Here is a 25,363-nt window from a genome sequence, read left to right on the forward strand (position 1 = left end):
AATTTTTTGACCCCTCCAAGTCACAAAATAATATGCAAGTTAACACTGGGCAAAACAAAACAAAAAACAAAAACAAAAAAAACCCACACAAAATCTTTTAAAACAAGATTCAAAATATCTCTAACATAAAATAAATAACAAAAAGATGTTAAGCACTTTATATAAAACATAACCAAAAACAAGATAGCACCAGGTATTTTTCCACATATGTTGATAACAAATACAAAGATCCAAGTGCCAAAACCCATAGCAGCTCAATAGCTTTCTGTGGCATAGCAACTGCAAGGAAAGGCTCTGTAAGGAACCAATCTGGCCCAAGTTACTTAATGTGAAACGGATGTCATCCCTGATTGTACAAAGCCCTTTTATGAAGAGTTAAGGAGTCCCAGGTCATTGTTTTCTGGCATTGGAGGTAGTGCTGCCTTTTATTAAGGTGGATTTTATGGATGAAACAGCTAACACTGACTTGTGAATAAGAAGACTGAAAAATCTAGCATATTTTTAAATTCAAAGAAAAATTCTTGGACATTTTATATTTAATTTTTTTTCTTTTTTTAGGCCAGAATAACAAACATATTTGTATAAAAGATACTGAGTAAAATTCATCTTGCCTCAGAACTCCAGTGGCTCTTCCAATTTGTAATCTGTTTTAAATAAAACCATGTAATTTTGTTGTTTTACTCATCACTATAGCCCCAGTATCCAAAATGGTGTCTGGAACATAGTGAGACTATAAATGTCTAATGACGTGGCTACCTGCTACCCATACGAAACATCCTCACAGCTCACCACTTTATTCTTTTTAAAAATTTCTGCCAAAAGTGATGCCTTTCAATTTTTCAGTTACTGAACAGCGCCAGAGAGGTGGGTATGCCAAGAACAAAAGTCCCTTAGTGAAAAGAAATGGCACATTAATATACGAAAAATTTTCTTCCTTGGTATAAATTTGGCTTCTGTTCTTGTTCACAATCTTTCAAGATCTTTTCGTAGAAGGCGATCTACCAGTTAAATGTGTCTGCCTTAGAGATTAGCAGTCCCATTTGCTACTAACCCAGTACCATAAAATATTTTTGCTTTTCTTTTCCCCCTCAACATATGAACATGATTACAACCAAAGATTTTAGATTTCAAGGTGTAAGTCCTAAAATGCCTCCTATAATATCGCCACATGCTTTATCGTGCTTCCTGTCACTCCCGCTTTTGGAGAAATATGGCATATTATACAGACCAAGCAATTGGGCTTTATCATGAATAGAGAAATTAGTAAGAGTCCAAACAATACTCAACATATTTGATTTTCTTAGCTGTTTATAAATTTAAGAGATAATTTCTTAGTAAAAAATTTCAAAACTGAATGGAACTCCTCAATCCACTTTCTTAATTTCATGGTCCATTAGTAGATATAGACACCCCTCAGTGAAAAAAAGTTTTACTGTCCGAAAAGACAGACATGATTTTCTCCATTCTCTATCTGCTACGTACTATTAAAAGTATTACGGCATATTTTAAGCTAATGATTGTAAGTTTTATCATACATTCTTTTTTTTTTAATGTTTATTTTTGAAAGAGAGAGCAAGTGAGAGAGCAGGGGAAGGACAGAAAATCCCAAGCAGGCTCCATGCTGTCTACACAGAGCCTGATGCAGGGCTTGAAACCACAAAACAAATCTTGAGATCATGACTTGAGCCCTGAGCTACCCAGATGCCCCATCATACATTCTTAAATCAATGTAAACCATCTTCTACACCAACAAAAACCAAAAGACAATGTAAGAGGTGATAGTTTAAGTTTCTCATCTGTTGTGAGTCAGTTCACTGCAAATGGAGGTGGAAAATGAGATCTTCTAAAATTCTCTTTATTCTGGGATGCCTGGGTGGTTCAGTTGGTTAGGCGTCCGACTTCGGCTCAGGTCATGATCTCACGTCTCATGAGTTTGAGCCCCACATCAGGCTCTGTGCTGACAGCTCGGAGCCTGGAGCCTACTTTCGACTCTGTGTGTGTCTCTCTCTGTCCCTACCTTGCTCACACTCTCTCTCAAAAATAAAACAGAACATTAAAAATAATAAATTAATTAATTAAAAAATCTCTTTATTCTTCAAATCCTATTAGAAATAAAAGAATAGTGCAATTTCAAAGACATACGACAAAATAACACAGCAATAACCACCACAACATCTTGACCATCCTGGTTATCTCTGATATCCCACCCTCACACTGTCACTTTGATTCTTCAGATTTTTACTATCTCTCCATACTAGATTTTATATATTACAAATTTCATTTTAAAATGAAAAGCTTTTCAGGCCATGTCATGGGATCAAGCCCTGTGTCAGGATTCATACTGAGTATGGAGTCTGCTTAAGATTCTCTCTTTCGGGGCGGCACCTGGGTGGCTCAGTTAAACATCCAACTTCAGCTCAGATCATGATCTCACGGTCCATGAGTTTGAGCCCCGAATTGGCATCACTGCTGTCAGCACAGAACCAGCTTTGGATCCTCTGCCCCCCGCCCCGCCCCTTCCCTGCTCTCTCTCTCAAAAATAAGTTAACATTAAAAAAAAAAAAAAAAAAAAAAAGATTTTCTTTCTCTAAAATAAAAAAATAAACAATAATTTAAAATGACAAGCTTCTGATAGTGCCAGAACATGAAATTCACTATCTTGTAAGCATGGTACAATAACTAATGTTCAGCATAATAACCATGAGTTTTAGAAAGAGTCATTTCTCTCAGGTTTCCTAAATACTAGGCAAAAAAAATGTGCAATAGTTTTTAAAGAAAGGTTTACATCAAAATATTTTTTAAAGTTAGGGGGGTTTGGTTTTATGGGAAAATTATTTATCCAGAATACGGAACTCCCTGGGAAATGAGAGAAATAAAATATTAATACTTCTTTTACTAATGTTCCTCTTCATTTTTCTCTTAAATACTATTCTGTACTTCTATTCCTGGTCTTATAAGCAGTTCTTCAGCTTCAACACCACTTCTTCCACAATCAAGTTAACGCGTAGGAGAAAGTATGACAAATGCCTGGTAATATCTATTTCTCTGTCCCCTTTAATTAAGTTTTCTCAATTTTATATAATTTAAGATCTTTTTGATACCAAAATCACAAATCTTTTCTGGGAACCAATGGTTTATAATAAATTGCTGAGAAAGGATTCTCTATATTTACAATCTATGTGATTTGTGGAATATTCTATGCTTTCTGAGTTCAATATAACTTTGAATAATCAATTTCTACGCAGACCACCTAAAAAGTATTGTAACAAACATAGTTCCCTTCTTCAGCACTTGGTAAGAGATTCTGGCATATAATAGGCAACCAAATTGTTTGCTGAGAGAATGAAGAAAAAGGAGATACATTTCAGAATAAAGAAGCAATTAAAAGTACTCTGCTCTATCTCATTCAATTACTAAGACATTTGAAAAGACCTATAAAATGTATACAATACTGAATTAAGATAATATTGTTATATTTTACTGAAAAAGATTCTTAGGGGCAGCTGGGTGGCTTAGCCCATTAAGTTTCCGATCTTGATTTCAGCTCAGGTCATAATCTCAGAATTCGTGTGTTAGAGCCCCACTTTGGGCACAGCACAGAGCCTGCTTGGGATTCTGTCTCCCTCTCTATCTGCCCCAACCACCTTTGTGCTCTCCCTCTCAAAAACAAATAAATAGGGGTGCCTGGGTGGCTCAGTCAGTTAAGTATTTGACTCTTGATTTTGGCTCAGGTCATGATCTCACGGTTTCATGAGTTTAAGCCCCACGTTGGGCTCTGTGCACTGACCAGGTGGAATCTGCTTGAGATTCTCCCTCTCTCCGTGTCCCTCCCCTGCTCTCACTCACTTTCAAAATAAATGTCAAAATTTTTTTTTTAAATTAAGATTTTTAGAGTTCATTGATGTTAACTCAATAATCCTCATAAAAACTTTGTGGTGTGAAATGTTACTTCCTGATTCACATAACAAGTCAGTATCAAAGTAATATCTCATTTGTTCAGAAACTTCTAGTATTAAGACTTGAGATTCCCAAGCTTAAACATAAATCACAATTGCCTTGGACTCTTTTAAAGTACAAATGGAAAGCCCCACAACAAGAATCCCCAGGGATGAGGCCTGGGTATTTAAACCTGGAAAAGCCAGGGCAGGGTGCCTGGGTGGCTCAGCTGGGTGAGCATCCGACTCTTGGTTTCAGCTCAGGTCATGAACTCACAGTTTGTAAATTCAAGCCCCGCAACAGGCTCTGTGCTAACAGTGTGGAGCCTGCTTAGGATCTCTCTCTCCCTCTCTCTCTACCCCTCCCCCACTGTCTCTCGAAATAAATAAATAAACTTAAGAAAAAAATTTTTTAACTGGAAAAGCCCTATAGGGGATTCTAATGACAGCCAGGAGGACACCCACTAACATGAATGTACTGAGAATGAATTAAGTTTACTAAGACTTTTCACACATTTCTAATAACTTCAGTTCTCCACAGTCCTAATCCACAACAAAACAGAAAGAGAGTCAAAGGGGCAATGGAACTAAGTATAGCAATGTAAAAATGAATAGCATGTCATTAAAAAAATGAGACAATGAGCAAGTATAAGCAGTCAAAAAATACTTAAAGTCTGCCAGCCAGGAGTTTTCAGGGTAAGGGGGAAAAAAGCCCTAATATCTCAAGTCCTCCCAAAAGGCTTCGTTAGAATACATACGAGTTTTGTAAACATTTACATCATCAACATAGATATTAGACAAGACATTATAGTTCAAATGCGTTATATTTAAAAAGAAAACACGTTAACAATTTCCAATGAAGTGGTTAAAATTAAATTAAATTTGGCATTTAAAAGGGGCAAGATTTTATTATGTAGGGAACTTACTTTCATAAAACAGCTTAATCCAGGATACTACCAAATAACTTGACCTAGCTAACATTCCTTACTTTGACTACCCTCTTCTTCTTCAGAGATGTTGCCAAGTGCATTTTAGCAATTTTCAATTTTTAAGATGACAATGCTTTGCCATATGATAAAGGCATAGAAAGCAATTATTGCTTCAAATCCACAGCAGCTAAACATGACGTAACAATACAGTACTTCTCACTACAAAGCTTATCTTGAAAGGAGCCACAATTATAGGGATGTAGAAGCTCTAATATTTTAACTAAAAGTCTACCACATTAGTTATATTTCCTATACAAGATCCCCAATCTAATATGACACAATGGTGGCACACACTCAAAATATTCATAATAACAAAATTCAAGATCTGGGAAAGGTTTTAGGGGAAAGTGGAGTCCTCTAAGCACAACAAGTTATAGTTCTTTGAGAAACTTAAAACTGTTTTTAAGGAATTTAAAACAAACAACACTTTCACTTATAAACACAAGATAACCTTTTCTTTCTCTTCTTATAAAAAGGCAGAAACAGTTACTTTAATGAAAAATATTATGTGTAAATTTTTTAAAACAAACTTGAGAAAATGTAAAATAACACACTGGTTCTGCCTCAGACTCCAGATGCAAAAATTATTCACCTGGAGACTTCAGACCAATGTTAAAAACCATCCAAAACAATTCTCTGTTACATGTAACGTGTCAAGACAATTCTCCCCACTTGCCCTTCCTCTCTCTCTCTCAAAATAAATAAATAAACTTTATAAAAAATGTTTAAAAAAATAAAAATAAAAAATTACTGTTTTTCTTATTGTTTTTGTTATTCTCAAACCCTCATCTCCCATGTATTATTTCTGGTTATTTCACTCTCCTAAGAATTCCCTAAAAAGACCTTTCCGAAACATTTTCTTGTATGTAATATACGTAAAATAGGCCAAATCCTTTATCTAGCAAGTACATACACATATACTTACAATACATTATAAATGAGTTTATCTACAAATTAGACAAGCAAAATAGCTTAAAACCTCTAAAACTCTGATCTGTATTTACAAACACCTAGAACATATCACCAAATAAAGATTCCAAATAACATCCTACTAGAAGATAACAATCTGAGTTTTAGTCAGAATTTCAGAATACATTACACTCAATAATAGCACCAGGAAAAAAAAATGGCAATGTCAAGGAGAATGTAGAACTTACACAAATCATGTTTTTTAAAAAGACTTTATTCCCCATAGAGTGGCAGTGAGCCCAAAGTAACATAATCTCTATTGCAATTTTATAAATTAATTTTTTCTCAAAACCCTGTATTGTTCTATACATGAAGAACTTGATTTATTCATTAATGTGGGGAAGAAAAGTATCATATAAATCACTGGGGAAAAAATTAGCCCCCAGAAAAGAAGGGGAAGGAAAACAGGAGGGATTTCACAAAACATGAAAACATATAAAATGCCAATAATTATGGCAGGAAAAAAGTTTAGTATGGCCAGTAATAAACCAAAATTTAAACTATAATGAGATGTCCACTTTAAGCTACGAAAAAGAAAGGTCTCACGCTTGAGAGTAAAGACAGACACACATCAGGTCCACTGTAGGTAGCAATGTAACTGGTACAACATTTCTGGAAGGAGTGATACTGTGAAGAACCCTTTTTAAAAATTCATGCCCTCTGACTCAGTAACACACAAAGATCTATACCCAAATATTTTAAGTGCGGCATGATTTAAAATGAAGGCAATGAGAACACAACTTCCAACAACACAGCAATCCCCGAATATAGTACGATGTATCAAAAGACATCTTTATAAAAACCATTAAGAACTTTAATGTAAAAATCACTTACACACTGTTAAAAAATCAGGAAATTCAATCTATTAATCTTTATATACAAAGCTGGCTCTAGCATATCACGGAGTCCAAAAATAGACAAAATATATAAATAATGATTACCTAAATCACAAATGCAAAAACAAGTAGCCATCAAAATTAGGTCATATTATAATATGACCTTATTAAAAAACCCTTCTTCACTATATGAGGGAAAACAGAATTTGAAAAGTTAACTATAAAGATATAAACATACTGCTCAAAGTTCAGATACTTCTTAGGAATACCAAAATGTCACCTATAGTCAACTATTACTGTACTGAAGAGGAAAAAGAGCAGACAATTACTACTAGTATTTACTAGGTCACTTATTTACCAATCCATCATTTACCCATCAAGTATTTATTAAGGGTCTAATATGCCTACTATTCCAGGCATGGAGTTTACATTGTAGTACAGGTATCCCACATTTCCCTGATGAATAACTGGTTAATTTTCTTGAAATTGTAATATTAATATGAATGAGCAGCAAGGGCAGAAAAGAGAGACATGGAAAAAGAAAAGTTTGTTTTTAGAAAAAAAGATAAGGTGAAAAAAGTGGAAAAATTGAAACCAATCGCCCACCACCTCCATGCAGACATGCATCCCATTCTCCTGATACAAACATTCCAACTTTACGAAGCCAAGTGAAATTTTTATGTCTGCTTTATGATCCAGCTAGGTTCCTGCCCATAAGATTAACCAACAGTTTGGAATCAATAGGTTAGGGACCACCACCTTAATATATTCTCTTACTTTTGCAGGAGAACGTTGTTTCCGTTTCTTCTTTTTCTGTAAGTCTACTGGCTCTCTGATTTGTTTTTTGTCTCTCATCAGTTGCTCAGACACATCAGTAAAAGTAATTTCCTGCTTTACACTTATCTGTTAAAAAAAAAAAAAAAGAGTCAATTTTACAAATAAACAAAAAGTCCACTGTGACAAAGCCATTGCATGGTTAATCCTTTACTAAGCCTACATATAGGTGCTTCCAAAATGATTATCTGTGTGTGTGTGTGTGTGTGTGTGTGTGTGTGTGTGTGTAAGTAAATAATGTGTTGAAGAGTTCATTAACAGGCAATACAGTAATAAGAATCAAGAGTATACAAACTGAGAAATAAACCAAGATTTTACAAAAATCTATCTGGAAGAGAATATTAAAGACATTCTGGGAAAAGATTATCAGACCACAGAATAAAGCAGAAGTCAGGACAAACTAACATCAATTTCATTCCCATATTTAAGGAAACTGATGAAGTTAATTAAAAGCACAAAAAGGGGCCTAATTCGAAAATTCAGTAAAATACTGGAGGACGAAGGGAGTGTTTAGACTTCACAGGAGGCTTTCTCTCGATATACAAAATATGAAAACAACACAAAAATCCTAAAAGATAACCCACATCAAAAGAAAGGTCAAAAAATGAAAATTTAATTATCTGTAAACTCAACACTGACAGTATCTTAGCTTAGCCTGTATTTTCCTGACCTGTACATTAAATCATCACCAAATAAAGATGTTTATAGAACTGCATATAACTTTAGGTCACTGCTATGTATAAGACAGGATACTAATTACACAACAAATAAATGCTACAAGAAACATTAAGATGTCAACATTATTCCATCTTCAGCTCTGTTTTCACAGATATGAAAAGAGGTGCTTGTTCTAAAACAAAAACGCACCAAGGTTCTTAGATCAATAATGGTAATGTCAATTCTCATCACAACTGATGATCCTCAGTCATCCATTCTTTAGTACTACATTTTCAATCTATCCTTGAAATGAAAACAGAATCTTAAAACTAAAAACTGCCCAACTCAACAGCCTCTGGAATATATTACACATCCTGACCTTTCCACCATGTAAGGACACAAGAAGTGTCCTTACAATAAATGTATAACCATTACAACAAATTGTACAACCATTACAACAAATGTACAACCATAAATGTCCAATAAATGTACAACCTGGAAGAGGGCCCCTACCCTACCAGGCTAGCACCCTGATCCTGGACTTACAGCCTCCATAATCAGGAGAAATAAACTTCTGTTCTTTATAAGCTAAAGTAAAACAACAACTCCTTAATAATAATCCAGGAAATTCAATGTACTAGTGGCTACATTTTTCAAAAAATACACTAAAAAAAATGGTGCACAAGATTATAAACATCTTACAGAGTCAGTGGAAAGTTGGAAAATATAGCTATGTAGAAAGGGTTCATGAGGAAAATGCAACATAAGCTAGGGTTCAGGCTGACAAAATAAGGAATTGGAAGCTTTCATAAATTCCTGAAGTGCGGGCAGTATGAGAATCATAAATCAAGGAGAAGCTTGGCACAAAAACAGGAGGTAAATGATCAGTTAATTCTTTCTATCAGGTTATAGAATAGTAGTAGTGAACATTCTTAGGGCTTCTTTTGGTATCATTATTTGGAACATAAAGTGGTAAAATCACCACCAACAAGTCTTTGGAATACAAACATGTTCCCACCACTGAAGTGATGTGTACTGAATATAACTAACGACTTGGGTTCGGTGTGAGACAGAAGAATGATTACAGACTATGCAACCAGTTGTTGAATGGCTCTGTCCCACTTTGCAGGGGCACGAAAAAGTAGTTCCAACATTTCTGTCCGTTTCTACACTGCAAAGAAACCATGAAAATGTAGCATGCAGCACTAAGAAACAGGAATCCTTTTTAGCCAAAGTGCCAAGTAGAGTAGAAGACAAATTCACAAATAAATCCTGTAATTAGCAGATATTCACAAACCAAAGAGTGAAAAAGATTAATAAATGTATCTAAGCCTTTCAGTTATTTCCACATATATAGAAAATGGTATTTGTACTAGCATTTTTTTTATTATAAGGAACAGTTTTAATATATGAAAGCAGACTCAAACCTAGAAGTATCAATGGATCAAAACATTGTGAATGTCAGGCACACAAGAAATTACATTTTTAGAGTGCACCAACAGGCTTATTACTCATTAATGGAATAAAGTAATCTCCTCTATATATAACATAATAACACACTGAAGTATACTGATCCAGCCTAAGGTGCTGAGAAAAGATGGAGGTAACTCCAAACCATAAGGAAATGTATATGATGCTGGTAAGTCAGCTAAGAGTCAGTTGCAAAAAAATCTGAGAAAAGTTGTCTTCTTTGTAAGACAACCATAATCAATAAAAACATGAAACTTTCTTAAGCAAGACAAAAGAGACAATAATCATCCCTAAGTTGTCTATTCTTTCCTTGAGAACTGTCTTTACAAGAAAATCAAACTTTTAGTGTTATTTTTCATCTAAAATAAACCAAAGTATAATTAATCAGCAAATACATGATATATAAAGAGAATGGTTTGCTGGATTTTTCAGATATACTCATTAAAGCATCAAGAAAATCAACGAACTGAGAAATATGTCAGATAAAAAAACAAAATAAAAACTGGTTTCTTCCTCGTCACTTAAGCTTTACCATTCTACCTTGTCCCATGTACAACTTCATACCTGCATTTGAGACCTGAATTTCACTGCTGTCCTCACTACCAATCTAGAAATAGCATCAAACCATCAATCAGCCTAACTATCCTTCTTTCAAAAGATAGGACTAAATCCAGGCATTTCTCTACCTAAACTTGAAGCCCTCTCTAGGCCTCCCACTCTGAGACTAGGGAAGCCATCAAGCAGGACTACCCTATCTACTTCCATACTCCTATAACTTCTTCCACAACACCCTTAGAAGAGGTAGAGTCCTATAGTGTCATGCTTCCAACCCCTTGCCACAGCTCAAAGCTGGTTCTTTATTACTACTTCTAAAATGTATCCCTTAATTACCTTGTTTTCCTCATCTTTTGATCTTTCTCATTTCATTCTCCTAACCTTAAATATAAAGAGGTCTCTGTACACTGAAAAAATCCTTCCTTTGAGTCCCATGATCACTAGTAACTCAACACCAGAATCCAGAACCACTCTTTTTCAAAACTTATTTCATTCCTGGCCCAAAAATAAACAAACGATCCTACTTACATATTTAACTATTTCATGCTCTTGTATCTTATCTTGATATCTGCAAGTAAGATATTCTTCTTCGGTATTTCTCATAATAGCTTTACTTACTCATGCAACAGCTATTAAGTGCTTGTTGTGTGCTAAACTCAGTCTAAAATAATACAACAAAAGCTTTAAATTTACTAAAATTCTAATGTGTACATAACATAATTCTAGATATTGAGAATATAGTCTAAGCGTAAGGTCTCCTTCTCCATTTTTACTCCTTAAAAATGTACATGGGGAGTTTTGATGCATTATAAAAAAATAAAAAATAAAAAAACAACCTAGCAATTCAAGACAGCACATGTCAGGCTCAACCTAAATGAATGGTACAGGGAATAAAGGCAGGAATCAAAGGGAAAACTTAATGAGATTGGAAATAACTGCAAAAGGCTTCATGGATGAAATCAAAGACTTAATCAGAGCTGCAGGTTTATCTATGTATCCCCCTTTTATTTTTTTTCCTTCCCAACCTGCTACCCTTCCCAACTTCTTTCTTCCAGACTCAATAATGCTAATAAGTTAATATGACAAATGTGAAATTTACTAAAATAATGTTACCAGACAGAGTATACAATGAGCAAATATTTCATTTGGTTGCCCATTTTAGTCTACCCAATACCCACAGCTCCCAGGAAAGAAGGTGAGTCCCTTACTATCATTTTGGACTCTTCCTTCTCCTTATTCTCCATATCTTACCATCCTTATCCAGCAACATCCATTTCACTCTAATTAACTTAATCAAATTTGCTACTTTAGGATATTATCATCTCCCCCATATAGTCTCCCATGAAAAAATTAATATAAAACTGTTTTCTTGTCATATCCCTAGTGAGGAATCTATAATAGCCCCTTGTTGCCGGTGGTATCAATTATAATCTCCCCAGCTCAGCTTTCTAGATTCTAGATGATCTACTTTACAGAAAAGATGTAGGTCACTTGGCAGAAGTATCTGTCCTTACCACCCCTCCTCTCCATTTCTGGAGCCAGATGTTCAATTTTCAATTTCCTCTCTACTCTGTGCTGACTCTGTTCCTATCCATCTCCAAGGCTCTACTGCTTCACTGCCTCTCTAAAATAATTTTCCTTATTCCACCAGCTGCGTTTTCTCTGCCTAAAAGCACACTTACATTTACCCTATAAAGTCATTTCTTGTAAACCAAAATTTTTCTAACAATTTCCTTCTTCTTATGGACAAATTTTTACAAAGAATAATCTGTGATAAGAATATTGACAAAATAGGGGCACCTGGGTGGCTCAGTCAGTTAAGCATCCGACTCTTGGTTTCAGCTCAGGTCATGATCTTGTGGTTCAAGGGTTCAAGCCCTGCATCAGGTTCCACGCTGGCAATGTGGAGCCTGCTTGGGATTCGCTCTCTGTCCCTCACCCACTCATGTGCTCTCTCGCTCAAAAATAAATAAACTTAAAAAAAAGAAAGAATATAGGCAAAATAACTGCTCCAAAATTTAGAGAGATGATTATTCTGAGAGTAAAAGTAGTACATATCCATATAAAAAGGATGTGTTTATCACTAGAAGGGAACTGTTCCAAAGTATTGCCTAGGAAACAAATTAAATCAAGGTGACTACAAATATAACAAGTGTTTGAATGAAGGAAAATGAAATCACAATTAACTAAACTGCAAACATACTGCCTAAAGAAAGAATGTTAGCAATATTGAGGGGGAATATTCACGGAGTCCAGAAAAAGAGAAAGTTAAGACCAAGAGTGTTTCTGTGTGTGGATGTATGTATTGTGTCTATTTCCAGGATAGTTTTGGCAAGAACAGTTCAGTGTAACTGGTCAACAGGAGTATTTCTAATTCCAAGCTCACAGAGTCACAGATTAGGTCAAGGAGGAGAAGCGGTGCACTGATGGAATAGGCCTTTGTGTGAGTCATGAACTCTTAACTCTCCCTTCTGCCTGACCCACGATTGCATTCAAAATTTTGAAAGGAGCTACATTTGCCAGGGTTTTGAGGAAGTCCACAGTTATCTTCTGGTTTTGAAAGGTTCAGGGAACCAGTTTACAGCAAACATTGTAGTCTGTTTCTCTGTATTTCTTACTGTAAATCTGTATTTTGGCTGGTATACTAGCAACTTATAAATTAGAGATAACTATAAGATGAAGTAGATGAAGTGCTCCGATCAAGCTATCTTACCTGAAACAGTGCTGACCCACCCCCATCCTACCTGGACATTCCTTTCTTTCAACTACCATAACATCATGATTTAAGTTCTCTCCTGTTCTTCATGGAAGTTCTTCCGAATCCATCCTTCCAGTATATATGTACCTTCATTTTGTAAGAATTTCAGTAAATCTTTACCAATGATTTTCAAAGTGTGGTCCAGGGACTCCTGAAGGTCCTTGACACCCTTTCAGGTGGTCATGAGATCAAAAATACTTTCATAATAATACTTTTTTTTTCTTTTTTGCTTTCCTGAGTACAGAGTGGCATTTTCCAGAAGCTAACATGCGATGTCACTACAGACTGAATGTATTAGCAAATATGAGAATCCAGTTACGTTACAATAAGCCAGATAATATACAGATTTATGTAACTGTAAAACAAATTCTAATTTCACAGAACTAGAACATATAATTCCAAAATGTATACAGAGCCACAAAAGACCCTATGAAAAGCAACATTGGGAAAGAAGAACAAAGCTAGGGATATCACCATCCCAGATTTCAAGATATACTACAAAGCTGTAGTAATCAAAACAGTATGGCGCTGGCACAAAAACAGACACATAAATCCATGGAAGAGAATAGAGCCCAGAAATAAACCCACACTCATATAGTCAATTAATCTAGGACAAAGGAGACAAGAATATACAATGGAGGAGATACGGTCTCTTTAACAAATGGTGCTGGGAAAACTGGACAGCTACATGCAAAAGAATGAAACTGGACCACTTTCTTACACCATACACAAAAATAAACTCAAAAGGGATGAAAGACCTAAATGTGAGGCGTGAAACTGTAAAACTCATACAAGAAAGGCAGTAATCTTTGTGACATCAGTTGGCCAAAGAAACATTTTTCTAGATATGTCTCCTCAGGCAAGGAAGATAAAAGCAAAAATAAACTATTAGGATTACACCAAAAGAAATTATCTTTTACACAACAAAAGAAATTATCAACAAAATGAAAAGGCAATCTATGGAATGGGAGAAGACATCTACAAAAGATCTTTCTGATAAGGGATTAATATCCAAAGTATATAAAGAACTTCTACAACTCAATACCATAAAAACAAGAACAAAAAATAAATAATTAGCAAGTGGGCAGAGGGTCTGAATAAACATTTTTCCAATTAAGACATACAGATGGCCAACAGACACAAAAAGATGCTCACTCATTATCAGGGAAATACAAATCATAATCACCAGGAAATATCACCTCCATCCATCAGACTGGCTAGAATCAAAAAGATAAGAAATAACAAGTGCTGGTGAGGATGTGGAGAGAAAAAAACTCCCGTGTACTGTTGGTCAAATATAAACTGGTGTGGCCACTGTGGAAGAGTATGGAGGTTCCTCAAAAAATTAAAAACGGAAAAAAAAAAAAAAAAAAAAAAAAGACAAAAAAAAAAAAAAAAACCCTGAAATACCTTACAATCCAGTAATTCTACTACTGGCTATTTACCCAAAGAAAGCAAAAACACTAACTTGAAAAGATATATGCACCCCTATGTTTACCGCAGCATTATTTACAGTAGCCAACAGACAGAAGTAACCATACATAAATGGATAAAGAAGATGTGCTACACGCATAGGCAATGGAGTATTACTCAGCCATAAAAAAGAATAAGATTGTACCATTTGCAACAACATGGATAGACCTATAGAGTACTATGCTAACTGAAATATATCAAAGAGAATTATCACATGATTCCATTTCTATGTGAAGTCTAAACAACAAATGTACAAACAAACCCAAAAAAGCAGAAACAGATCCATAAATCAGAGACAAAAATGGTGACTGACAGCAGGAAGAGAGGTGGGGGACTGGGCAAAATAGGTGATGGCGAGTGGGAGGTACAGGCTCCAGTTATGAAATAAGTAACAGGGATAAAGGGTACAGCATAGAGAATATAGTCAGTGGTGTTATAATAGCATTGTATGGTGACAGATGATAGCTACACTTGTGGTAAGCATAATGTAACATACAGAGTTAAGAATCACTATGTTATACACCTGAAATTAATGTGACATTGTGTGCCAACTACACTTCAAAAAAACAATTAAAAAAGAAAGACAGCCTCTGTTTAGGAGACAGAAAAAATACTGCAATTGATGGGGAACAGTTAGCTAATGATCTGCCCATATAATTTTTTAAAAATATGTTCTACATTAACTTTGCAACTGGATTTTTTATAAATAAATAAAATTTTATTTCCCAGTTTTAATTTCTAAAATGGCAATGATATAAGTAACCAAATAAACAAGAGTTACTGGGAGCACTCAAAAATTTTTTAAGAGTAAGGTCATGGGGTGCTTGGGTGGCTCAGTTGGTTAAATGTCCAACTTCAGCTCAAGTCATGATCTCATGGTTCATGGGTTCGAGCCCCATGTCGGGCTCTGTGCTGATAATGCAGAGCCTGGAGCATGCTTCAGATTCTGTACCTCCCTCTCTCTCTCTGCCCCTCCCCGGCTCACACTGTTTCTCTTTCTCGCTCAAAAAATAAATAAACATTTAAAAAAATATTTTTTTAAAAGAGTAAAAGGGTCATAAGACCAGAAGTTTTGAGAGCTGCTGACCTAGATACATCTTAACTACGGTTTGCATTCCCTTCCTCTTCTCCATTCAATCTCTTGTAATACAGATGCCTGGACTTCACTAACAAAGAAATTAGTATAGATGTGTGTACATGTGTGGGTTGGTAGACATACATGTATTTCCTAGTTCTGTCCGTTGAGATTACCAAGGGGCAATGGTGTTTAACACACCTAGCACCCAGAACTTCATTTCTAAATGCCATTATCCAAATAAAAGCAACTGGGGCTCAGTGGAAAAGTGACTAATTTCAGAGGTGGGCCAGGGAAAAATATAAGATGACCCTGTAACATCTTGTGGTAGCACAAACTAAAGAGCCAGAAAAAGGAACAGCACATGTCAAAAGGACATAAGAACCAGTCTGGAGGAGCTCTTAATGGACAAACCTGGAACAACTTGAGCAATGAAATCAATAATGCCAGCACTGGCATTCCCTTTGTTAATTACAAAGGGAAAAGTAGTGACCTTACAATGGGGAAAACTGGAAGATACCACCTTAAATAAGAATTAAGATTTGTATCACCAGTAATAAGATATAGCCACACTGTGTACGGACATCACTTCTGTGGGGTTGTCAAAAATTCAACGCTTTGATCTGAGAGACGTTCTACAAAATAACTGACCAATAACAAATCAAGTGTCAAGGTCCTAGAAAACAAGACTGACTATTGCCACAGAATGGAGGAGACTTAAGAAGATGCAAAAACTAAATGCAGTGTAGGATCTTGAATTGAATCCTCAAAAGGAAAAAAAGGACATTAGGGGATAAACAAATGAAATTCTGTACTTTTACCAACATTAACTTCCTGGTCTTGATAACTGCATTAGGGTTTATATGCACTCTACATTATTTCTACAACCTTTTTATAAATGTAAAATTATTACAAAATAAAAAGTTAAGAACACTAAATATAAAAATACTTAGCATCCCAAACTTACCATAGTGTATACATTAAATATGTGAAGATCTTCTGCATATCAATTATACCTCAATAATGCTGGTTTTAAAAAGTTAGCATTTATACGGTCATCTATATATTTGTGACTCCTCCTCAGCATGATAAATAAAGATTTATCTACCATCTACTGTGTACCAGGCACTGTCCTAGGTGCTAAGGATACAATGGTAGCAGGGTTGGGGGAGGCAGCACATGATCTAGCCTGTACAGTCTACTGCAGTTAATCTGACAGTATCTGACATGTTCAAAATAAGAAAACCAAGGCCTAGGATGGTTACTTATCTAAAATCCTCTTTAAAAAAAAATTTTTTTTTAAATGTTTATTTATTTTTGAGAGAGACAGAAACAATGCGAGTGGGTTAGGGGCAGAGAGAGAGGGAGACACAGAAGCAGAAACAGGCTCCAGGCTCTGAGCTGTCAGCACAGAGCGAGACACGGGGCTCGAACTCACGAGCTGTGAGATCATGACCTGAGCAGAAGTCAGACGCTCAACCAACTGAGCCACCCAGGGGCCCCTAAAATCCTCTTAAGTAAGAGGGGAAATCAAAATTTAAACCCAAGTCTTCCAAATCTAGCAACTGAAATTCTAACTGCAGTGATCTGTGAATTAATTATTACCTTCATGTTACAAATAAGAAAACTAAAACTTCAGGGAGGTGTCTTACCCAAGCTATGTTATATTTCAAACACTAGGACTTAAACCAAGATCTTGTATCTTTTAGCTTAGTGTTATTTCCATAACTACTAACAGCTTCTTAATAAATGTGAATTATTAAAACTTCTTTTGAAATAATTTTTGCATGAACATTTTATTTCTCCAATTACAAACAACAGTATGCTTGCTGCCAGAATGTGGAAAAAAATTCTAGTGGTTCTAGAATGGCTACTACAAAAGGGAAAGAAAATAACTAAACAAATAACAAAGTGGACAAAACATCATCAATATTTAGGTGAAGAATAAGACTTGAGTTTCAATCCCACCTCTTCCAATTACTATCTGGCTGAACTCGGCTTCCAGAAATAGTATGGAAAAACAAGAAAAGCTTAGGTGGGGTGTTAAAGGAAATAAAACCTAATTCCAAAAAGTATTACCAGCAGTGTGAGATCAAACTAAAATTTAATCACTTACAACTTTCTTCACGCATAAAATGGAGGAAATAATCCTCACAGAGTTTCTGCAGAGTTGAAAGAGATTATATATGGAAAGTATTGCCTACGATACATAGCAGTAGATAGTAGATAGTTCTTGATGCCACTCATTATCATAATCATTTCTTCATCTCTTAATCGTGGTAATAACAATGTCCAGCTTATACACAACAGAAAATCAAATGAGATTATATAAAGAGCACCTTGAAAACTTTCAAGTTCCAAACAAATATTTATGGTTATTAATTATTATCCTACAATTACAGATGTCTAATTGCTTAGATACAGAGGGTTACCAATTTCTACATAACATCTCCACTTAGACATGCTATTATCTGCAACTCAATGTTGCTAAAAATAGCTTAATCTTTTCTTTCACATCAGAACCTTCTTCCAAATTCTCCACCTTTCAATATGCTGAATTATCTCAGCCTCCTGTCTAAAGACATGTTTTAATTTACTTCTCCACTGCCAACCTAAGACCAAGTACAGCTGTTTTCTTTTCCTCACATCATATTCAAATCTAGAAATTCTATTTCCCATTTCCTATTCTAGATCATTTATAAAGATATTAAGTTGGAAATCTCATACACTACTAGAAGAAGAATAAATTGGTCAACTTTGTGGACTACAAATTGGCCAGGATATATCAAGAGCCTTAAGAAATCTATACTGAAGAAATAATTTCACATGGCAACAATGTTTACATATAAGAACATTCTTTAAGATAGTAAAAAAAGTGCAAACAGTCTAAATATCCAGTAATAAAGACTGAGATAAATTACACCTATTTGACATTATACAGTTATGAAAAATCTTAGTATTGGATAATATTAATGATGTAGTGAAATTTTAGTAGTTTGAGTGGTAAATATATAATTATGTAAGCAAATATATTTTACAATTTAAAACACACAAATATATATGCAGCAAATTGTATAGAAACACAAATACATACACAGAAAAACAAACAAAAAGGAAACACTAAAATGCTAACACACAAATGTTAGTAGTGATTACCCTAGAGGAGTGACATTAAAGCAAAATTTTGCTAACTTCTTTATACTTATAGAATTTTTACCTTTTTATCAAGTATGTTACTTTATAATCTTAAAGAGATGTTAAGTCCAGTATTAGTATAAATCCTTGGTATTAATCAAAGAGAAATCTGTTTGTCATTATCTTAACATATTAAGTTGCTCTAAGAACTAAAACATTAGGCCAGCAAAGTGAAACTGAAAAATGTCTATGGGTGAGTGGGGAAAAAAAGTCAACAAATAAACCTTGATCCCTATCTCACATCATCAGCAAATATCAACTGCAAATGGATTATTAATCTAAATGGGAGAGAAAACCATAAAGCTTCTAGAAGTTAACAAAGTATCTTTGATATTAGTCAATACCTTTGTGACTTTGAGGAAGGCAAAGAACTCTTAAATAAGATATACAGAACACTAACCAAAAGGAAGACTTCTAAACTGAATGTTAACATTAACTTCTGTTCATCAAAAGAGTAAAATGGCAAATCAGAGTGGAAAACACAAGATATACATACAAAGATCAGATAGACAGATCTCCAACAAATAAACTACAAATCTGTAAGAGAAATAATCTAGCCAAAAAATGGACAAAAGATAAGCATGTGCCTTACAAAAAAAATAATATTCAAACTGACAGTTAAGTATAAAACAGTTAAACAGAAAAACTCAATTTTGTTAGTTATCACTGAAACACAACCTAAAATCACATTGCAAAACTAGTACTGAACCAAAATGGCTAAAATTAAAAGCACTGACAGTTTCACATACCAAGGATATGGGCAATTACTATAAATTGGCAGAATCACTTAGAAAAACTTTCCCAGTACCTACTAAAGCTGAACATATGCATACCCATCAAATTCAACCCTAAGTATATAACCAACAAAAATGACTATGTACATGCACCAAAAGACACATCCAAGAAGAGTCACATCAATACTTTTCATAATAGCCCACATCTTGAAACAATCTAAATGCCTATTACACTAGAATGAATAAATTTTGATATATTTGTACAAATGATGCTTCTACAGAAATAAGAATTAACCACTATTACATGCAATCATGTATGGATATATCTCACAATCTGAACCACAGAAATCAGATACTAGAGAGTATATGATTCTATTTATATTCAGTGCAAAATCAGGTAAAACCAATAGGCCATGCTAAAAGTATTATGGTAGTGGTTATCTTTAGGAATTAGAAAAAGGTTGTGACTAAGAAGGAGAGAGCCTCTGAGAGATCTGAGCAGTGTTATACAAGTATGTTCAGTTTTGAGAAAATTCCTTACAAATTTTCTGTATAAATGTTGTATTTCAATAAAAAGACATACCACTAGAGAAAGGGTGTTACAAATCTGCAGGTACATATTGATAAATACAAGGAACATGCTTGTATATATAGGCATCTATGTCTATACCCATACATAAGGATGATCCTTTCATGATTACTTCAAACAAACTAGAAACAACACAAATATCCATCAGTATTGCCTTAAATAAAGCACACCATTTAATCAGTCACTAAAATAAATAAGCCAGGGGCACCTGGGTGGCTCAGTCGGTAAAGCATCTGACTTCAGTTCAGGTCATGATATCGCAGTTCATGGGTTTGAGTCCCACACAGCTCTGCGCTGACAGCTCAGAGCCTGGAGCCTGCTTTGGATTCGGTGTCTCCCTCTCTCTCTGCCCCTCCCCCTTTTGCACTCTACCTCTCTAAAATAAACAAACACTAAAAAAAATTTTTTTAAATAAAAAATATGCCAGTTTTATATACAATAACAAAATCTCTACAAGATGTGTTTTAAATGAATATAGCAAATCTCAAAATGATACAAATACTATAATCTATGTAAACCAAAATATATGATATTTTCATAAGAAATACATTTTTAAAACATTATATAGAGATATACACACTCTGCATGTTTGTAAATTAAAAATTTCCAAAATGCTATTAATATTAGTAGTTATCTCTTTGGAAGTAAAGTAAGTAAGTACTGGAAACAACTTTAACTTTTTACTTTGTTCTAAACTATTTTAATCTTTACAATCACTATGTAATCGTTTTATAATAAACAATATCATACCATTATTTAAAAAAAAAATGATCTGAGACTGATCTAGCTAGGCTGACAATAATAGCTAGCCTTGTCAATAATGATTTTCAATTTGTGTTCTACTGTCCTAAGAGTACAATGCTCATTCAGTACTATTGTCCCACAATTCCGGATCAATTACACATCAAAGATCAGACAGAACTATATTAAAAGTGTTAAGAGACTAGCTATGTTATTAAAGTCATCTAGAAAGAAGTCTATTAACAATTTATGTCCACATAAAGGAAAAACAATAAATTAAATCAAACAACTTTAAGAGTGTAGGAGGATACTAAAAAACAGATCGTTCTGTGTTAGCTTCCTGAAATAATCTCCTAGAAGAAATACCTTGATTCATCAGCTTATCAAGTGAGTTGAAATAACAAACAAGGAGTAATATGACTCATACCAGGGCAAACTATGAAGCAAGATTACTTAACTCTATGTATTCTGCTCAAATATCGATTCCTATCAAATACCACACTAGAATCTATATAGCATGTGAGTAAAGTCTTGTTTAAAAACAAAAACAAAAAAAACCTTGTTGATACATTTTACCATCTCTTCTCCTTAAAATAAGCTCAGTTAATGAATCTATTTCTGAAAAATGATCTCCAAAGGGTATGCTCAAGTAAAAAGTATTTGAATGGGAAAAATAAAAGCACTTCTTAAAACATAGAGCCCTAATAACAGCCAGTGCATTCACCTCAAAGACAAGGACCTCAACAGCCAATGAACATTAACAAAACTATTTCTAAATCCCTCACATGAACTTAAAAGAAATGTAATGGTAATAAGAATTGGCTAAAAGTAATAAATGACTCTGTTATATTTATATATATAAATTTTTTTAAAAAGCTTACAATGTAATGGGGATATAACAAGTGGGGAGATAGCCAAAAAGAGAAGAAACATATCCTATCCAATGACTATTTAAAAGCAAATAAATACAAAGGCAAACAGAATTATCACCTTCCAGGATGACTGTGAAAGATCTTTTGTTACCAAAAGGCAATCCAATTCTGTAATTAAACCAGAGTACAAAATATGTGGCAAAACTAAAAAGTATCTTAAAATCACTGAAATGGGGAAAATGGTTTTTTTTCTTTTTTAATAAAAAAGTTACCCATTACAAGACATATACTCAAATTACTAGCATCAGTGTATGTTAGGTGTTTACTGACTAGAGCAAGAGTTATATGGGAATATATCTATATAATCCTCCTTAAGTTAATAACAGGATTTAAGAAAATTTAAAGACTCAAAAATCAAACAAAGGTCTTACCAATAGCCAAATACATTTTGAGTTCCTTAGGCCATCAAATAAAATAATCATAAATATAAAATGCATGCAAGTATTCCTACAATTTTCTTCATGCTGCTTTATAGCACAAGAACTCATGGCTAAAATAAAATGCCACACAAATGCTGAAGTATATTTTTTCAGGAGTTATGAATACCTGAAATAACTTTACATTTTATTTTACCATCATATGACTAGAACGTGATTTTTTATAGCTCCTAATTTACAAAATCCTTTTGCTCAAGTGATATAATCCAACAGTTTTCTAAAAACAAATGTGGCATATATGATTATGAATTACAATTTGCTCCATTTTGTCAACACAAATTAAGTCTTTACTCCTCAACATGCTTGCTTGCCATCAAACTGGAAAAATAAAGACCATACAGAGTTATGGTTTCTTAAATCCTACTGAATGAATATAAGAATTAAAAGAATAAACCAAATACTTTTCTTCACATTCCTAAAATAAATTTAGTTTCTGAGTGAAGAAGCTTTCTGACTCAGTGTATCCAATAAAATTTTTTGCAATGATGGAAATGTTCTTTATCTTTGCTGTCCAAAACAGAAGCCACTTAACCACCTGAAATGTGGCTAATGAGACCAATGAAATGAAAAACTAATTTTACTTAATTTTAATTCGTTTCTTTTTTTAAAAATTTTTTTAATGTTTATTTTTGAGAGAGAGAGAAAGACAAAGTGTGAGTGGGGGAAGTGCAGAGAGAGAGGAGACACAGAATTTGAAGCAGGCTCCAGGCTCTGAGCTGTCAGTACAGAGCCTGACATGGGGCTTGGACTCACAGACTATGAGATCATAACCTGAGCCAAAATCAGATGCTTAACCAAATGAGCCACCCAGGTGCCCCTTAATTCAAGTTTCTAATAAATTAGAAAACAAAGTTCTCTAAATGAATAAACTGTAGACATTCACAAGTTCGCCCGTAGACTGGAGCTGAAAATGTAGGGCCACTGAGGGTGGGTGACTGATACAGAATAGTAAGGTTAAGATAAATTCTGAAAATTAGCAGTTACCACAAATGAAGAACTTTTATTCAACTGTCACAAAACACTTGAGAGTTTACATAGGCTACAGAACCTAAACCGTTATTAACAATCTAAAAGAACTCAAAACTCAACTTTTGTTTTGAATTAACAAAAAAATAAATAAAAAGTTAATATGAAATAAAGTTTTTTTATGTCTTCCAAACGAACAAATAAAAGAAAATCATTAATATGCTCAATATGTATTTTTAAAAGTCTTTATTAACACAATCTAAAAAGGATGCAAGGCCTGGTAACTCAAGTTTTCACACTTTTGGGGACCTGAGTCATACTGTTCTAGATCACTGTCCTCTCTTTAATTCAAAAATGTATATTCATGATCCCAAGATTTGCCCTTCACCACATGCCATATTAGCAGGAATGCATAAATAAAAAGAAGGAATATGATTTCTCATGTCTGTTGTGTTCTACTATAAAGCAATGTTACACAAATCCTAAATTCTGCCTTTGGTGTATATAGTATGAGACAACTTTTCATTGATTCATTCCCAGCATGGACTCAAATTTATCATTACCTAGTAGAAGTAACAGGACTCAACTACAAATTATCCATACATATGGAATATGTAACAGACATTTAAGAAGTATTAGAAGAATAAGAAGTTACGAAAAGTTCAAAATATGCTGGTAAATGAAAACAGTAGATAAACAAGCAACATCATTCCATGCCTGGTATGCATATGAAAAAAGCATAGGGGTACATACACCAAAATGTTAGGAGTGACTATACCTGGTGGTGGGGATATAATAAGGTATTTACCCTGGAGATATGTACATCTATGTTCACACAAAAACCTATGCATGAGTGTTCATAGCAGCTTTATTTGTAGTAGCCAAAATGTGGAAAAAGCTACAATGTTCTTCAGTAAATGAATGGTTAAACCGTGGTCCATCAACACCATGAAATACTATTCTATAATAAAAAGGAACAAATTATTGATACACACAACTACTCACATGGCTCTCAAAGGCATTCTGTTAATTGAAAAAAGTCAATCTCAAAAGGTCACATACTGTAGGAGTCCACTAATATAACACATAAAATGACAACGACATAGAGGTAGAAAATAAATTAGGGGTAGGATAGCCAGGGGTTAGGAATGATGGTGTTGGAAGAAGAGGTGTGACTAGGGGTCGCACCAGGGAGGTCTCCTCATGATAGATTCATTCTGTTATCTTGGTTTCGATGGTAGTTACACATTATCTACATGTGTGATAAAGTATACAACACTGGACATATTATAGCTATAGTTGATTATAGGCATCAACTGCCTGATTTTGAGACTGTACTATAATTATGTAGAATTTAACCACTAGAGGAAACTGGGTGAATGCTACACAGGACCTCTCTGTACTAATTTTGTGACTTCCTATGACTCTGTATAATTTCAAAATTAAGTTTCAACAAAAGTAAAAGAATAAAGCTTGTCCCTTCCCCTTCCTGCCCCTCCCTATTCACCCGCTTTCCATGAATCATTCACTCCTAAAGCCATATGCTGTAGCATAACAGGGTACGAGATCCCAGACAAGATAAAGTCATCTGCTGCACAAATCAAGATGTCAGAATGTACGTAGGGTGAGGAGGTTCTTCACATAAGACAGCTCAGGGTGAGTTGTCAGAACCCAAGCAGCACAAGGAAGGGTCTGTATTATATAGGAAGAGCAGCCTGGAGCAACGTGTCAGAAGCTAAGTGGGTGCGGAAGGTATCAAAGTATGAGTGTGGACCAGAACCACGTACAAGGAGGGCTCCATGTGGTGATGAGGCCCAGGACAAGTTGTCAAAGCACATGCAGGGGAGGGTATGAGCTGCAATGGAGTATAGGAGCCTGGGTAGAGGGAAGAGGGCATCTGCACAGGAAGATGGGGTGACAAATGGTTTTACACATGGGGGGTAGGGGAGGTCTAATCAAGTAAGTAAATATATTAATGATAATGGAAGCCAGGTTTCTCACTGTCTAAGAAGGGAGTTATAGTATATGTGCTGCCGAAGCGAGCACAAGAAGGGAGTTATAAAATACAGAAGGGAAGGGTGCCTGGTTGGGTCAGTGGACGAGCATGCAAGTCAATCTCAGGGTCATGAGTTTGAGCTCCAAGTTGGGTACAGAGATTACAAAATAAATAAAATAAAATAAAATAAAATAAAATAAAATAAAATAAAATAAAATAAAA

General features: G+C 34.6%; 1 protein-coding gene across 5 annotated transcripts in view; it reads right to left on the minus strand.

Moving 5' to 3' along the window:
• Nucleotides 1–25,363, minus strand: part of ZNF148 (zinc finger protein 148) — a 167,998-nt gene that overhangs the window by 38,230 nt on the left and 104,405 nt on the right. For all 5 annotated transcript variants that reach the window (XM_049629451.1, XM_049629450.1, XM_049629449.1 and 2 more), the window contains one exon: nucleotides 7,507–7,632. In XM_049629451.1, coding sequence (XP_049485408.1) covers nucleotides 7,507–7,632 — 126 coding nt within the window. The remainder of the gene's footprint in view (nucleotides 1–7,506; nucleotides 7,633–25,363) is intronic.

The sequence above is a fragment of the Panthera uncia genome, chromosome C2 (assembly GCF_023721935.1).
Source record: "Panthera uncia isolate 11264 chromosome C2, Puncia_PCG_1.0, whole genome shotgun sequence".
NCBI classification, from domain to species: domain Eukaryota; kingdom Metazoa; phylum Chordata; class Mammalia; order Carnivora; family Felidae; genus Panthera; species Panthera uncia.